The 17,863-nt window shown below is 40.5% G+C and overlaps 1 protein-coding gene across 1 annotated transcript in view; it reads left to right on the forward strand.

Annotated features, from left to right (window-relative positions):
* PDK3 (pyruvate dehydrogenase kinase 3) overlaps positions 1-17,863 on the forward strand; it is a 67,022-nt gene that overhangs the window by 33,591 nt on the left and 15,568 nt on the right. The window contains exon 6 of the mRNA XM_065900086.1: positions 13,447-13,524. Within this exon, the coding sequence (XP_065756158.1) occupies positions 13,447-13,524 (78 nt within the window). The remainder of the gene's footprint in view (positions 1-13,446; positions 13,525-17,863) is intronic.

Here is a 17,863-nt window from a genome sequence, read left to right on the forward strand (position 1 = left end):
GTGGGCAGCCTCCCCAGTGGGGGAACAGACCAGATCTTCAGCCGCTAAAGCTAAGGAAAACCTGTGCTGTTTGGTTACCCTGGGCATCCCCCCGGTGGCCTTAGCTCAGGCTAGGCTTGTCAGGCTGCCCTGGCCTCTGTTTAGTTAGAAAACATGTACTCACATTACTTCAGTTACAAGTGAATAGGCTCAGCTTCAGCACGCTAAGAGCCCTGTATGTAGGTTTCTCTCTCACAAGATAACCCTCTGTAGGCCCCCAGCAGGGAAGGGAAGCAGGATTGGTCTTATCACCACTTGTATGTTCATCTGGCCCTAGCCCAGTGGCTTTTATGATTCAGAAAGCCTGGTTCAGGTAGTTGACTGCCCTTAGAAAAAAAAGGCACACATTCATAAAGCAAAAGTGCATTATAGTATATTGCATATGTGCCTTTTCTCTTGAACTGCAAGCAATTTGAAGTCAGGGTGTTTGTCTTATACTTGTTTTGTGACTCGCATAGAACTTAGTATATGCCTGTGTAGATGGTCAATAAATATTCCTTGGCTTGAGAAATGGTCAACTTTTCGGTAATTTACTTTTAAAGAAGCTTTATTATGGTACAATTCACATGCCATACAATTCACCCATTTAAAGTGTACAATTCAGGGGTTTCTGGTTTATTTACGGAGTTGTGCAAGCATCACCATGATCCAATTTTAGGACTTTTTCGTCACCCCAAAAGAAACCCCATAGCCATTAGCAGTCACTCCCTACTACCCCTCTCCCCAGCCCTAGGCAACCACTAATCTGTTGGGTTGGCCAAAAAGTGCCTTCGGTTTTTAAGTAAAAATAAAAGACACATTTTTCATTTTCACCAAGAACTTTATTGAATCACATACTCACCCTTTTGTTCCACTACCGTCTGCCATTTTTCAGGCAACGTCATAATTCCATCTTCCCAAAACTTTTTATCTTTTTGAGCAAAGAACTGTTTCAGGTGCCTTTTAGAGTCTTCCAGGAATTGAAATTTTTTCCATTAAGAGAATTTTGTAAAGACTGAAATACATTGAAATCCGAAGGTGCAATGTCTGGTGAATACGGCCGATGAATCAGAACTTCGCAGCCAAGCTGTAACAGTTTTCGCCTGGTCATCAAAGAAACATGCGGTCTTGCGTTATCCTGATGGAAGATGATGCGTTTTCTGTTGACTAGTTCTGGACGCTTTTTGTCTAGTGCTGCTTTCAGTTGGTCTACTTGGGAGCAGTACTTGTTGGAATTAATCGTTTGGTTTTCCAGAAAGAGCTGATAATAGAGGACTCCCTTCCAATCCCACCATATACACAACATCACCTTCTTTGGATGAAGACCGGCCTTTGGTGGGGTTGGTGGTGGTTCATTTCGCTTGCCCCACGATCTCTTCCGTTCCACATTATCGTACAGTATCCACTTTTCATCGCCTGTCACAATTTGTTTTAAAAACGGAACATTTTCATTACGTTTAAGTAGAGAATCGCATGCCAAAATACTGTCAAGAAGTTTTTTTTCACTTAACTAATGTGGAACCCAAACATCAAAGCAGTTCATATAACCAAGCTGGTGCAAATGATTTTCAGTGCTCGTGTTGGATATTTTGAGTATGTCAGCTATCTTCCACATGGTATAACGTTGATTGTTCTCAATTAACGTCTTGATTTGATCGCTGTCAACTTCAACTGGTCTACCCAACCGTGGAGCATCTTCCAGCGAGAAATTTCCAGCACGAAACTTCGCAAACCATTTTTGACGTGTTCGATCAGTCACAGCACCTTCTTCATACACTGCACAAATCTTTTTTTGCGTTTCAGTTGCATTTTAACCTTTCTGGAAATAATAGAACATAATAGGCCGAAAATGTTGCTTTTTTTCTTCCATCTTCAATATTTAAACGGCTACGCAAAATTTCACCAATTTTGATGTCTTTTTTTAAATGCACGCTGATATGACAGCTGTCACATACAATCTAACAAAATTGTTTCAAATGAAGTTAAAGACCATTAAGTGCTACTACTAGAGCCATCTTACGGAAAAAGCTAAACAAACCTTTTGGCCAACCCAGTACTTGCTGTCTCTATAGATACTCCTTTTCTGGACCTTTCGTATAAATGAAATCATACAGTATGTGGTCTTTTGTGAATGGTTTCTTTCACTTAGCACAGTGTTTTCAAGTGTCATCCATGTTGTAACATAAACCGGTACTTTGTTTCTTTTTATGGCCAAATAATATTCCACTGTATGGATAGACTGCATTTTGTTTTATCTGTTCATCAGCTGATAGACATTTAGGTTAGCTAGGTGACCTTGGACATGTTACATAACCTCTTTGGGCGTCAGTTTCGTCATCAATAAAATGGTGCTCTTGGCAATTCAGCTATGTCCTAGGGTTAAGTGAGATAATATATGTAGAGCTCCTGAAGCAGCACTAGCACCCAGGAAGGGCTGTAGGTAGACAAGTTCATGAGCATCCTTGGGCGTCATGTGAGTCATTTGCCTTCTCATTTATACCATTGATTATATATAATAAGTTGGTGCCTTTGCTTTTGTTTCTGGCATAAATTATAAAATATTTTAAAACATTTAGGACATTTATAAGACCCTTGAATATTTGATGAAATATTTCAAGAAATATTGTTAATTTTTTTAGGTGTCATATTGGTATTGTGGTTGTCTTTTTTTAAGGTGTCCTAGCTTCAAGAGAGGTATTTTGAAATATCACACATGATGTCAAATGCGTTGTGGGATTTGCTTCGAAATTATCAAGAGGTAGGGCAGTGAAAAAGATCAGGCTGTGTTGAGAAGTGTTGAGGCTGGTGATGCGTGCACTAGGGTTCTCCTCAGTGTGCTCTGCACTTCCGTCAGCGTTTGCAATTCTTCATAATAAAGTTGTAAAAACGTACTCCCTTTAAAAAAAAAGGTTCTGAAGAACCTAGGGGCAGGACAGGAATAAAGTCGCAGACGTAGAGAGAGAATGGACTTGAGGACACGGGGAGGGGGAAGGGTAAGCTGGGACGAAGTGAGAGAGTGGCATGGACATACATACACTACCACATATAAAATAGCTAGCTAGTGGGAAGCAGCCGCATAGCACAGGGAGATCAGCTCGGTGCTTTGTGACCACCTAGAGGGGTGGGGTAGGGAGGGTGGGAGGGAGACGCAAGAGAGAGGAGATACGGGGATACATGTATACATATAGCGGATTCACTTTGTCATACAGCAGAAACTAACACACCATTGTAAAGCAGTTATACTCCAATAAAGATGTTAAAAAAATACTCCTTTTTACCATCTCATTGTTTCTTCACAAAAAGTCTCTCACTAATTCTTTTTAGAGAGATTTTAACCATGAGTCAGTGTAAGTAGAGAAGTAACGGAGAGTTCTTGGCAGTTGTTAGGGCAGACGGATGAAGCAGCGCTCAAGTGAATCAGAGGATGAGGCTGGACGCTGGAGGAGAGCAGAAGCTGTTGTTTTGAGCACTTACTGTCTGTGTGGCTCTTACTGGACTTATTACATCCTGCCTGGTCTTGGCATCGTTCTGTACTTCTGTTGGTCGCTCTAATGGGGGTGTAAATTCCTCAAGGGCTGGAATTACTCTCATCCACGCTTGCATCACTCGTCTCAGGGACAGAAGTTTCATACCAAACACTAGCGGAAGATTGTGTGCAAAACAGTTGGATCAGTATTTGAAAGAAAGAAAGAAACTAGAAGTTTGTGCCTCCTGCTTTCTTTGGCCTTTTTAGTCGAGGTTTTGACCCTGGGCCAGGTCGCCTCCCAGCCTCTCCCTCTTCCCGCGCTCACTCACAGCTTTATCTTCCCTCTTTCTCCTGCCCCCTTTGACTTTATACCCAGTGAGTCCACCAGTTACCATGGACACATTTTACCCCATCCTCTCACGTAACCATTCCTACCACTCATCTGGCACAACTTAAAGCCTGGGCTCCTGGCAAAGCTGTATCCCATGATGATCACCCCCCCATGCCCCTCTGCCACGGGGCATGTCACCTCCCCCAGCACACTTCTACCCTCACACTCGTGGGGCGAGGGGCAAGGACTGCGCTGCTCCCTGTTCCCCACCGCTTCTTTCAAACCGTGTTTTTCATTTCTTCATAGCCTCTTTCCTTAAGACAACAGTGAAGGCTGGTTTCAGATTCTGAAACTGCATGAACCCGCAAAGCAACTTCTGCATCATCAGCTCTTCTGCCGCCTTCATTCCCTTCATAAATCATAAATCATACCCACAGCACACTGAGGACGCTTGGCTTGTCATATTTTCTAGAATGCCCTGATGCTTCTTCCACTTGGTGAGACATATGCTTACTAAGGGTCACTTACTTGTCCTCACACCGTTGGTGTAAGTTATACCACATGAATATGTATAAGTATACATAATTTATTTATACGTTATGTAAACTGAAGAAATGTGAGTACAAAAAAGAGACTTATTTCCGTAAAAACCAAGTCGAATGCTTTGGAAAGACTTGATAAAGAAGAGATTCTTAAAAATGTAATGAAATGACTGTGAACAAGATAACTTCTAGGTGACAGGGTGGCACTGAGTAAAAATCCCAGAAGGAATCTGCACTCGGATTGCTTGACAAGTATCTTTAAGTTTCTTGCACTTTAAAGAAATAGGAATTGGAATTCATAGATGTGTGTGATATTGTTTATCTAAGAAGTATCATCTGGAACCCCAAGCTGACGCCTCTTCAAAGGAGAGACATTGGCCTTATATGAAAAGATTGGTAGAGGAATAAATTGTGTATTCAAGTGTGTATTTTAAGTTAATGTTTACAATTGTAGTCATTTTATGGTTTCCCACTATCCAACTTTTTTGTCAATCATCCAACTTCTGTTTCTGTTTTGGTCAGTCAAGAGGACTAATACCATATTACCAAAATAATAAAAAGTGCTCATTGAAGAAAATTGAGAAAATGTGGGAAAAGAGAGAAGAGACCAAAAATCACCTGTCTTCATAACCGAGCAAGAACATTGTTTTATATTGAATTCATACCAACTTTACAGATAGCAACTGTGAATAATGTGTCTCTTCATATGAAATCCGTAGTACTTGTGTATTTCCCCATCTCCAGCGCTAATGCCCATCACACACCGCCTTCCTGGATGAATTCAGTGTCTGATCTGCTATACTCATAACCTCTATATTCAAATAGTTTTCCCAGCTAGGTGTATATAATCTTTATTCCTCAATGAGATATTAGTCTTAAATCAGTTACCTTTCCTACCATGGCAAAATTGGCTAGGCACCCTAGCAGGAAGCCTGAAGGTCTCTTTCCTCCCCGTGGAGAAAGCATGTTTTAATAGCTTTCTGTCTCATGCCCTGTGGACCCCACTTATAATTCTCTAAGTGTCTGCATACCCAAGCAGAAGCTCTTTCTGGCTCAAAATAAGACTGAGAAAAAATAAACAAGGCAGACAGCACAAACTATCAGAAGGCCTGGAAGTTCTTCCATGTCTTCTAGCAAAAAGGCACTGGAGTCTCCGCCCCCAAATGCCCCAGGGACAGTAGTCAGAGAGTCCCAAAGGGCCCACGCCTCCCCAGCTCTTCTTCCCAATACCCCCGAATGCTGTCAAGGAGAGGAAGAGATGTGTGTCAGCTTCCTTCAACTCTCAGTGACGTCTTACCATTCCCTTCCTCTTTTGAAAGTAGTTGGTATTTTTTCACTGTTTTTTTACCTTCTCCTCGTACCTTCTGAGATTTTTCAGCTAATCTTTACAATGTTGTATTAGTTTCTGCCGTACAATGAAGTGAATCAGCTATATGTATACATATATCCCCTCCCTCTTGGAACTCCCTTCCCCCAACCTCCCATCCCACCCATCTAGGTCACCATAGAGCAGGAAGCTGAGCTCCCTGTGCTATACAGCAGGTTCCCTCTAGCTATCGGTTTTACACATGCTAATGTATATATGCTGATCCTAATCTCCCAGTTCATCCCCCCCTTCCCCCCCCCCATGTCCACATGTCTGTTCGCTTCGTTTGCATCTCTATTCCTGCCCTGCATATAGGTTCATCTGTACCATTTTTCTAGATTCCACATATATGCGTTAATACATTGTACAATATTTATTTTTCTCTTTCTGACTTACTTCACTCTGTATGACAGACTCTAGGTCCATCCACATCTCTACAAATGACCCAATTTCGTTCCTTTTTATGGCTGAGTAGTATTCTGTTGTATATAGGTACCACATCTTCTTTATCCATTCATCTTTTGATGGACATCTAGGTTGCTTCCCTGTCCTGGCTATTGTAAATAGTGCTGCAGTGAACATTGGGTACATGTATCTTTTTGGATTATGGTTTTCTCAGGGTATATGCCCAGTAGTGGGATTGCTGGGTCATATGGTAGGTCTATTTTTAATTTTTTAAGGAACCTCCATACTGTTCTCCCTCTGTCTCTAATATTTTTTTCCCTTTTGTTTTAGGAAACGTGATTTACAAGGTGTGGGGGTTCTGACTTTTAATGATAGCTCTGCTATTGATTTTCTCAGCTGTGAAGGTCCTGCATGGTTTAAGCATAGTCAGATGTCCAGTCCAAATGACCGCTGTGTGCGTGTGTGCGTGCGTGCGTGTGCCCGTGCATGCCTATGCACGTGCACGTGCGTGTTTTATAGCCTTAGGAAGCCTTAATGAACTAACAATGATTCCATACTTAGATCTCTTGAGGCAGACTCTAGGAAACTTTTATGTAGAGGGTAGGGCCACTATTTTTATTTTTGACTAGACAGTTGTATAAATGCGTAGAAGTGGGGTGCATCTTGCATCATCGTAATTGAATGTGCAGAACACTGAAGCATGCCTCCTTGCTGCTTATTTAGCACAGTAATATCTACCTTTACACATCTGCAAATTATAGCGTCGTGGCAGTGAATGCTAGAATTAGTGTTGTAGAGCAGCTCCTATTATCCTCTGGGAGGTGCCTTCCATTGTGACCCTTTTCCCTCCTTTCTGTGTGAGAAACCAGGGAACAAGATGGAAAATCCTGTGATAAGATCGTTTTAAAGGTACAAACAAATACTTGGCACAAAAGTCAGCTCTCACAGTGACGTTAGCTTGCCTGTGTTGTTCCTAAATGCTCTTATTGCTGGGCTTAGCGTAATAGCACACAAACAGTTTCTGCAGAGCGTGTCATTATTCTGGTTCAGAAATAACGTCTTGTGCTCTCACTTCGGGCTCTTCAGGTTGCAAGTAACAGAGACCCACTCCCACCAACTCAAGAGACAGATGTATTAAAAGAACCTAGTTGGTCCCATGGTAATCCTAGGGCAGGAACCACTTTGTAGTCGGAGCTATAGAAATTGGAACTGGGAAACAGAAAGCAAGGGTTTTTTTCTGTGTAAGTGGGTTTGTCAAGTCACAGCCCCTCAGCCCCACTCTTGTCTGTAGACTGGCAGCCTTTTTAGGGCAGCTTGTTTAGGGCAATGACAGGCACTCCAGGCCTTCTAGATCATCATAACTCTTAAGTGTTTACTTTTGCCTTCTGCCCTGCCTGAGTGTCTCCATCCTGAATTCGCACAAGATGAATTTCATCGGCTCAGCCCGTCTTTTTGCCCACAGCCGCAGGTTTTAGGATTCTAGTCAGCCTGTGGATTGGTCGCCCGTACATTAGATGTTCTGCCCCCCACTTCTCCAGTTGGCTGCGCCTTGGGCAGTGGGAGAGGGTCTGGCACTTAAAAAAAAACCCCTGATGCTTCCCACTCGAGATGGGTTTTGGGTAAGTGATGATAGACATACCTTATTAGAATTGCTTTGTGACTTAAAAGCGTTTCTTTTTTTTTTTTTTTTGGTTGCGTTGGGTCTTCGTTGCGGCGAGCCGGGGGCTACTCTTTGTTGTGGTGCGCGGGCTTCTCACTGCAGTGGCTTCTCTTGTTGCGGAGCACGGGCTCTAGGCATGCGGACTTCAGTAGTTGTGGCTCGCGGGCTCTAGAGTGCAGACTCAGTAGTTGTGGCGCATGGCCTTAGGGCTTGAACCCGTGTCCCCTGCATTGGCAGGTGGATTCTTAACTACTGCGCCACCAGGGAAGCCCTTAAAAGTGTTTCTTAAAAGCAGCATACATTGTAAAGTAACCATACTCCCATAAAAATTAATTTTAAAAAATAAATAAATTGAAGGAGTAGGGCTTCCCTGGTGGCGCAGTGGTTGAGAGTCCGCCTGCCGATGCAGGGGACACGGGTTTGTGCCCCGGTCCGGGAAGGTCCCACATGCCGCGGAGCGGCTGGGCCCATGAGCCATGGCCGCTGAGCCTGCGCGTCCGGAGCCTGTGCTCTGCGACGGGAGAGGCCCGTGTACAGCAAAAAAAAAAAAAAAAATGAAGGAGTTAAAAAAAAAAAAGTAGCATACCTGTGACTCTAATGCTTTGTGGTCGTTTACCTTGTTCAGGCATTGTTTCTTTCTTTTTTTTTTTTTTTTTTTTTTGCGATACGCGGGCCTCTCACTGCTGTGGCCTCTCCCGTTGCGGAGCGCAGGCTCAGCGGCCGTGGCTCACGGGCCTAGCCGTTCTGCAGCACATGGGATCTTCCCGGACCGGGGCACGAAACTGCATCCCCTGCATCGGCAGGCGGACTCTCAACCACTGCGCCACCAGGGAAGCCCCAGGCATTGTTTCTTAAACTCGAGCTTTATGGTTTTGGATATCCTGTTCATGTTTGTTTTCTCACTCAAATTTCATCTTTGTCCAGTCTCTTATAAGCTATCTGTAAACAAACAATGGCATGTATTTGTGATAGAGGCTAATATTGGGTTGGCCAAAAAGTTCGTTCGAGATCATATGGAAAAACCCGAATGAACTTTTTGGCCAGTCCAGTATGTGATAGCAGGGTCCTCTGGTGAATTTTGCATAGCTTCTAATAAAAACATCTAATAAAATAGTGTCCATACACTTAAATTTTCCTGTGTGCTTCTTAAAACTGATTTGTGGCTACAATGGATCTGTTGGGCGGGTTGCCATGTGAACCTTCACCTTACTCTTCATGGCTCAGTCTTTTTTAGTTTTAGTCTTATGTGTTTATAGTTTGGGTATTCTATCCTGGGGAAGTAGAAATGTGCTACACCTACAGGTTTTTTTTCTTTTTTTAAAATTATTTATTTATTTGGCCATGCCAGGTCTTAGTTGCAGCACGTGGGATCTTCATTGCGGCATGTGGACTCTTTAGTTGCAGCATGCAAAGTCTTAATTGTGGCATGTGGGGTCTAGTTCCCTGACTAGGGATCGAACCCGGGCCCCCTGCCTTGGGAGCATGGAGTGTTAGCCACTGGACCACCAGGGAAGTCCCTGCCCCTACATTTTTGTTTGTTACTTTATCATCAGTACCTTATTTCCCTTGAAAACAGGTTCTTAAAACAGTGAAAATCACTCATGTTCAGTGGCAGTAGTAATCATTTCCTGATATTTCATTTTAAAGATTGGGTGGTAAATAGTGACTCAGATATATTGCAGATAAAAGTAATTTGATAAATTATCGTATTTTAAGATTTTGGTTTCTATTTAAACAATAGAAAAGTTTTATTAGAAAGCTTATTGTTAGTAGAACTTGCATTTTACTCTAGATATAAAGGAAGTGAATTTTTAAGCCAGTAGTTGAAGTTCGGTTGTTATGTTGGTGATTTTTTAAAAACTTTTCCATTCTTATGGTACTTCACTTAAACAGAAGTATCCCATTTGAGTATATATGTGCTGTCATACTCCTCAGTATTCCATGATCATTCATGGCCTGGGAGTGACAGTGATAGAATTAGCATGACCCAGCCTTGACTTTCTAGGCCAGTGGTCTCCAAATCTACCTTCTGTTCAGAATTTTTTTTTTTTTTAAGGCCATCTTCTTTGAATCTTTTTTTTTTTTTTTTTAAAACATCTTTATTGGGGTATAATTGCTTTACAATGGTGTGTTAGTTTCTGCTTTATAACAAAGTGAATCAGCTATATATATACATATGTTCCCATATGTCTTGTTCAGAATTTTTTAAATATGTGGATTCCCAGGCCTCAACACAGAGCTACTGCATCAGCACCTCCAGGGGTTCATTTAACCTATACTTCTTTTTTTAACTTGCTAATGAATTCTACACACACACACACAGGTTTGGGAACCACTCTAGCCCACTAGTTCCCAGTCTGACCAAAAAGAACATCTCGAATCAGTATAATTGATTGAACCTGGAGAATTTTTGCATGGGCAGGATTGTTCCATTTAACAGATGCTCACTGGGTGTGTATGGTGCCCAAGGCATTATGATGTGCCACGGGAATTTATAAAGATGCATATGAATATAGCTTTTAGCAGCACTGCCCCCAAAAGACTTTTGGCTGGCTGGTATATGTGAGTCTCGTTGTCATGTCTTGAGTTTTTCAAGGATCATAATGCCATTGTTAATTACAGCATTGATACACTGTAATTTGTGGTAATGCTTGAAAAATTCTTATTCATGTGGTTTCAGGAACGATATTGAGTCTTTGAGTTTCAAGTTGGCTGCATCTATCTGGACTCTCCTATCTTCCACATGTTACATTTGTGTCATACTTTTTCTTAATAATGCCATGAGGAACTAGCACATTTAGTGGAGTTGGGCTCATTTCCTGTTTTTTGGTGAATGGAAGAGCAGTTTAAACATCTTTAAAGGTGTTCTATCCTTGGAGGAGTTGTTTTGTGGAGATGTATTGGCATTTTATATGGATAAGGAAGCATCATTTTTAGATTTCAGTATTTATTGGTTTAAGTGTTGGGAGTTCTTGGTCAGCTTTGTGCTGTTATGTCGCTAGGTGGAGATGTAGCATTGTTTGGTTGTATAGCCACAGCACAGAGAGTGAATCTTGATTTTTCCAAAAGAACTGTACAGATGTTTGATGAGTTTTACTATACCCTACAAAAAAAACTTGTGAACTTAATATAATTCTAAATTGTAATTTTCTTTGTTAGGATTTAAATACAGTCCACTTTGATGTCTATTTTCACACCAATCAACTCTTTTTAAATTTTTTTCTCCTTTTGCTAACGTTTCCTTTGGCTGTCCTTCATTATTTCATCTTGTCAGAGAGATTCTGATGTCTCTATCTGTGGTTCTTTATAGTCGTTTAATTCTCTTTTTTAAATATGAATTTATTTATTTATTTTTGGCTGTGTTGGGTCTTTGTTGCTGCACGTGGGCTTTCTCTAATTGCAGCAAGGGGGAGCTACTGTTCGTTGCGATGCGCGGGCTTCTCATTGCAGTGGCTTCTCTTGTGGAGCACGGGCTCTAGACGTGTGGGCTTCAGTAGCTGTGGCACGTGGACTCAGTAGTTGTGGCTCACAGGCTCTAGAGCACAGGCTCAGTAGTTGTGGCGCATGGGCTTAGTTGCTCTGCGACATGTGGGATCTTCCCGGACCAGGGTTTGAACCCATGTCCCCTGCATTGGCAGGCGGATTCTTAACCACTGCACCACCAGGGAAGTCCCTATAGTGGTTTAATTCTAAGAGTTTAATAAGATGAGAATTTTTCCTCTGAGGTCAAATATTATGTAAAATTTAAATTTAGTAGCAATAGGAGGGAAATGAACCAAACCTTATAGTCTGAACATACCCATATCTTATCTTTTGTATTATTTTAGATTAACTGTCAATTTTTAATGTATTTAAATTCTGTCAGGCTTATTTTTCCCCCTTTCTTCCTTCCTTCCCTCTTTCCTCTTAACGCTTGAATCTTAATTGTCTACTCTATGCACAGTACTGACATGGGGAATATAAAAGAAGTACGAGCCTGTCTCCAAAGAGCTGATATACACTTGAGGACATTGCAAATGCAATCATGAAGCATTTTAAAGTAATTTGAATATCTGATCTTTAGAAATTGTAAAGGTGGAACTTAAAAAATCTTCTCACTTTGGAAGACAGTCTGGCTGTTCTTCAAACGTTTAAACATACAGCTGCTATATGATCAAGCAATTTTTCTCTCCTAGGTCTATACCCAAGAGAAGTGAAAACACATCTTCACTAAAAAAACTTGGACGTGAATGTTCGTAGCAATATGAATGAACATCTGAACGCTCATTTGTAATATCCAAAAAATGGAAACAGTCCAAATGTCTGTTGATGGATAAATGAATAGACAAAATGTGACATATTTGCATAATACAATATTAATTCAGTAATAAAAAGGAATGAAGTACTGATGTATGCTACAACATGGATGACCCTTGAAAACATTATGCTAAGTGAAAGAAACCAGTCACAAAAGGCCACATATTGTATGGTTCCATTTATATGAAATGTCCAGGATAGCAAACCTATAGAGATAGAGTAGATCCGTGGTTGCCTAGGGCTGGATGCGGGGGTAATGACTGTTCATGGTTATGGAGTTTCTTTTGGGGGTGATGAAAAATGTAAAATTAATTGTGGTGATGGATGCACAACTCTGCAAATACACTAAAAATCATTGAATTGTACGTGTGCACTTTAAATGGGTGATTTGTATGGTGTGAGAATTGTATCTCAATAAAGCTGTTTTTTAAAAAAAGTAGGTCATCAAAAGGTTTAAAATTTATCAAACCAAGGAATATTTATTGACTAGCTAACAGGCATGAAATAAGTTCTATGTGAGTTATGAAACAAGTGTAAGACAGAAACCCTGACCTCAAATTGTTTACAGTTCAAGAGAAAAGTACACATGCAGTGTAAAATAATGCACTGAGCTTTCTGAATTTGTTCCCCATCTTTTGGATGTACCTTCCTGAATTCTCTCTTCTATTCATCTCTGTAATGGCTCTGATCTTCTTACCCTTTGTCCTTTTTTTTTTTTTCCTTTCAAAAGCAAACTGTTGCTCCTCAGACTTTGATAAAATAACAGCCCCAACCTGTTACCTTTAACTAACTTAAAGGACATTTAAAAAGTGTTTTAATTTTATTGAAGTATATTTGATTTAGAGGACATTTCAAAGCAAGAGTAACGTCTCCAATAACTTAAATTGTGTGCCTCATGGAAACCTGTTCCTTTAGCAAATACTTGTTGACGTTTAATTTACAAATAATTGGCAAATCTTAAGATGGTTGCCATTATTATTTTTGAAATTACAGCAAGTATCTTTTTGGTACAGTTCAGTCAGGTTGCATGCTGTTCAGAAGTATAGTCTTGAGTTTATAGATTTTTCATGAAAAATGCCTCTTAGGAATATTTAAAAGTTAAAGCCATGTTTAGTATAAAGCTGGCTATGTCATCATTAGTGCAGTATTTTGATATTGTTGTGGTCATTAAAACTAAAAGAGAAATTTTGGTTCAGTTATTGTAATTCTGTTGTAGCCAAAAAGGGCTGTTTTTTAAGGCAGTAGTTGATGAATTCTAAATCTGTCAGGTTACAGATTGTCCTTGTTTCTTTATTCTATTGAGTCTATCTGTCTGAGTCCATGCTGTTGGTGCAGCAGCTAAACTTCTCTCTCTCTTTGCAGATGCATATGAAACTGCCAAGATGCTTTGTGAACAGTATTATCTGGTAGCTCCAGAGCTGGAAGTTGAAGAATTCAATGGTAAAAGAAAAATAATTTCAGCCTTAAATACAAAGAAGCTGACTAAAAAACTGATTATACCTGAGCTATATTTCAGTGAGATCCTAAAATTGTGCTGCTTTTTCATCTCTCTGTGTTTTTAAAACCTTTTTTATATCTCTGGTCAGTGAGTTTTTGTACAGGAACGTGTTGTCTATTAGAGCTCCAAGCTCTTGGAACAGAAGTAATCAAGGTGGAAGATGCACAGAGATGTGAATAAGCAGTTCTCAAAATAACCAGTGCAAACAGTCAATAAACATGTAGAAAAGTGTTTACTAATCAAAGAAGTACAAAGAAAAACATAGAGGAATGCCATTTTTGTCTTTCAGAGTGGCAGTGATTAAAACATTTTAATGCTTTGAATTGCTGCCCAGAAAAATACTCTGTCCCCCAAATTTACACATTTCTGATATACGTTTAAATTGGTATAGCCTTTCTTTAAAAAAAAAAACAGGCTAACAATGTTCTTTCTCTTTGGCCCAGTAAGTTAAAGTAATAATGGTTATATTCTTTGGTCCAGTAAATAAACTTCAGAAAATTTATTAAGAGAAAATAGGGACTTCCCTGGTGGTCCAGTGGTTAAGACTCTGCGCTTCCATTGCAGGGGGCACGGGTTCGATCCCTGGTCGGGGAACTAAGATCCCGCATGCCCCTTGGAGTGCCAAAAAATAAAAGCAAATAAATAAAAAATATGTGAAAGTCATGAAAAAAATTTTAAATCTGTCAAGAACCAATACTTAAAAAAAAAAAAGGAATAAAGACGCAGACGTAGAGAATGGACTTGGGGACACGGGGAGGGGGAAGGGTAAGCTGGGACAAAGTGAGAGAGTGGCATGGACATATATACACTACCAAATGTAAAATAGATAGCTAGTGGGAAGCAGCCGCATAGCACAGGGAGATCGGCTCGGTGCTTTGTGACCACCTAGAGGGGTGGGATAGGGAGGGTGGAAGGGAGATACAAGAGGGAGGGGATATGGGGATATACGTATACGTATAGCTGATTCACTTTGTTGTAAAGCAGAAACTAACACACCATTGTAAAGCAATTATACTCCAATAAAGGTGTTAAAAAAAGAAAATAGAGATGTGCACAGATATATGTATAAGAATGATGATCAGAGTAGTTTTCTTACAGAGAAAAATTAGAAAACAACCCGTTTTCCACAATAGGGAATTATTTAAATAAATTCTGGTATACCCATAAGATAGAATACTATGCAACGAATCAAAACAATGCTTTAAAGAATATTTAATGTTTGAGAAAAGTTGCGTTTTTAACCACAGGCTATAAAAGCTCATAATAGTGCGAGTTCATTGGATAATAAGTCGAAGGATTTATACCACCAAAATACAAACAGCAGCTCTCTGGATGGGGGGTTTTAGCTAATTTTTATATTAGTTGTGTGAAACTATATTTACATGTTACTTTTATTTTTTTATTTGTAGGTTATGAAAGAGACATACTTATCTCTAAAAATACAAACATAGATATAGAGTAAAAAGTGAAAGTCCCCACTACTCTGCTCCCATACAGAGTTTTGTTTTTTACATAAATGAGGCTAAAACCATACATGTTCTTTAACTTGTGTATTTCACTTCACCTTAAAGATCTTTGCATGTATTAGTGTCATTTAGAGATTATCCATAGTGTAGATTATCATAATTTATTTAATCGTTTCCCATTGGGTGGATTTCTGATTTTCCCATATTCCATATAATGAGGCATAAAGGGGTGTGTGTGTGTGTGTGTTCGGAGCGTGGGAAAAGTATGAACGTGTGGAAGTATTTCTGTAGGCTAGATTCTTAGAAGTGTGGAACGACTGAGTCTTAGGGTATGGGGTCTTAGGGTATGGCATTAAAGATAAACCACATTCCCTCTCAAAAATATTCCAAAAATCGATTTCTCTTATACTGAGTTCAGAATGTGAAGACTTCAGGCTGCCGTCATAGGACAACTGCCCCTATGTTCTACTAGGAGGTGTGGAATCGATGCCACTTTCAAAGTCTCTTGGGTTCTCTGAGAAGAGTTGCACCCCTGTTTTGAAGAAATATACCTCTAGCACCAAGTGGATTTTGCTTGAGCATTCCTGAGTAGAAGCATCTTAATATTCTATTTCTTCCTACTGGCTAGGCGGCGCCTGACCTCACTGTCCCGATTTCTATCTGTCAAACAAACATGGAACTTAAACTCACCGGTAGTAATTAATTGCTCGGTAGTAATTAATTGCTCGTTCGCATGAATGGTAGCCTCACTCACTCTGAAGGCCAGAGCAGCGAGCCTGGTCTTGCTGATTCCTGGGTGCCGGCCAGGTCAGCACGTTCCTTCCCAGCGAGGCTGTCACAACGGGCAGTGCACCCCACCAGGGGAGAAGCTTTCCAACCATTTTTGGCATTGTCTCATGCGTGATTTTTGAAGCCCTTTTTCCCATCACTAAGAGAAATGGTGGTTATAGGTAGCTTCTAGTTTCCTGTTGCTTTGGGGCATGTATTTACGATTTCTATTATTTCTTGAATGCCAAAGCTCTTTGTGAGTGCGGTTAAGCACTGCAGTTGAGCTCTAACAAGCTCCGTGTTAGAGACGGAGGTCAGAGGTTGGTCCTGAACACCTTAAGCAGACACGGGCTTTGTCACGGAGAGAGAGTGTGTGTGACTGTTTTCCAGCGAGGAGTCAGATCCAGATTCTGTGGATTCATTTTCAGAGCCCGTGTGAACTAGCATAGCATCCCCTTTCAGGATGCTTCCATTCTCCTGTGCTCTGCACTTCAGAGGACTGACACTGCCATGAATCCCAAAGAACAGTTTGTTGCTACCTGAGAATTTAAGTTCTGTGAGTTTGCCCTATGATCTCTCTTTCTGAAGTTTCGATTTTTTTCCTTCCCAATGCAGACCCCTGAGAAAGTAGTAAATAGGATTATGCAGAACATACTGTGTGAACACCATCATAATTTACGGTTATCACTAGCGTTCTGAATATTGGGAGCTAGCTGTAGTAAACTTCTTTTTTATTCTTTTGGTAACACATTTCACAGGAAGATTAAAAACAACAGAATTTTATTTACCTTACATCAGGTTTCAAATATTTCTGATTAGCTACTCGCGGCAACCCATGTGGGTTGCTCCAAAGGTGGGTAGCCATTCTACCGTGCTTGTTCTCAATATTCTCATTCTCTTGAGAAATCAGTGGCCAAAGCATTAAGCAAATAAACATTTTTACCTTACATTTTCGGCATCCGTATGGTAAGGCAACATGGCTTAGAGGAAAGAGGTGAACTTTGTAGCCAGCCAGGGGGTGGAAATCTGGATTCTGACACTTAGGAGACAAGTCACTTTGCTGCTGTGACACCCACATTCCTCATCTGTAAGCTCTCCTTGTGAGGTGATAAAAGGATAATGTTTCTAAGGCCTCAAGCAGAGCACCAGGCATGTGCTGGACATTTAATAAAGGGTGGTTACTGGAAGTCAGGGTTGACTTGGGAAAGATAAGACGTATGGTTGCCACACTTGGATTTTTTCACCATTTCTAGATTAGTCTTTCCTGTCAAGAGGTTGATTTATAGCTTCAGGTTTGGTTGGAAAAGTAAAGATTTCAGTTCGCACTATGTAAATTTTGTTGTAAGAGGGTTCGTAGAAAAGGTGTGCATCTATCCTGGAGTCTTTGTCCTCTAGTTTTCTCAAATTGGATACTTTTGTGGCTATCTTTAGTCAGGTGGTTCTACACAAGAATAAGAAAGCCATTACTGGTAGTGCTGTTAACACTGTCGAAATTAATTTTTTAGTAGTGGTAATAGCCAACATGTATTGGCCGCTTACTATGTGGCAGGCTCTGTGTAAACTAGTTTATCACTATTATGTCATTTAACCCTTATGTTAACCCACTGAAATATGTACAGTGCTCATTTTAGAAATGGAACACTGGAGGCCCAAATGTGTTAAATTCCTATCAATATACAGCCCTCCCTTGGCGTCTGCAGGTGATTGGTTCCAGGAGCCCCCGGGAATTCCTAAATCTATGGATGCTGAAGTCCCTTATATAAAATGGTATAGTATAGTCAGCCCTCCATATCTAAGGCTTCCGCGTCCATGGGTTCAACCAACCGCGGATAAGCTTCTCTTATATTTCTCTTAAATGAATTTTTTCTGCTTAGCCACCAGTTTTTTTTTTCATGCGTATAGGAGAACTGTCTGAAGATAAAACTCTTTCTATCCTACGTAGAGTTCTTTGGCATTTATTAAATGTCGCTTCAACTAATGGCGTTTGGAGCAATGACTGTGCAAATAGGGACTTTATTATTTCTTGAGTCTTGAGCATGAAAAACCT

Source organism: Phocoena phocoena, chromosome X (assembly GCF_963924675.1).
Source record: "Phocoena phocoena chromosome X, mPhoPho1.1, whole genome shotgun sequence".
NCBI classification, from domain to species: domain Eukaryota; kingdom Metazoa; phylum Chordata; class Mammalia; order Artiodactyla; family Phocoenidae; genus Phocoena; species Phocoena phocoena.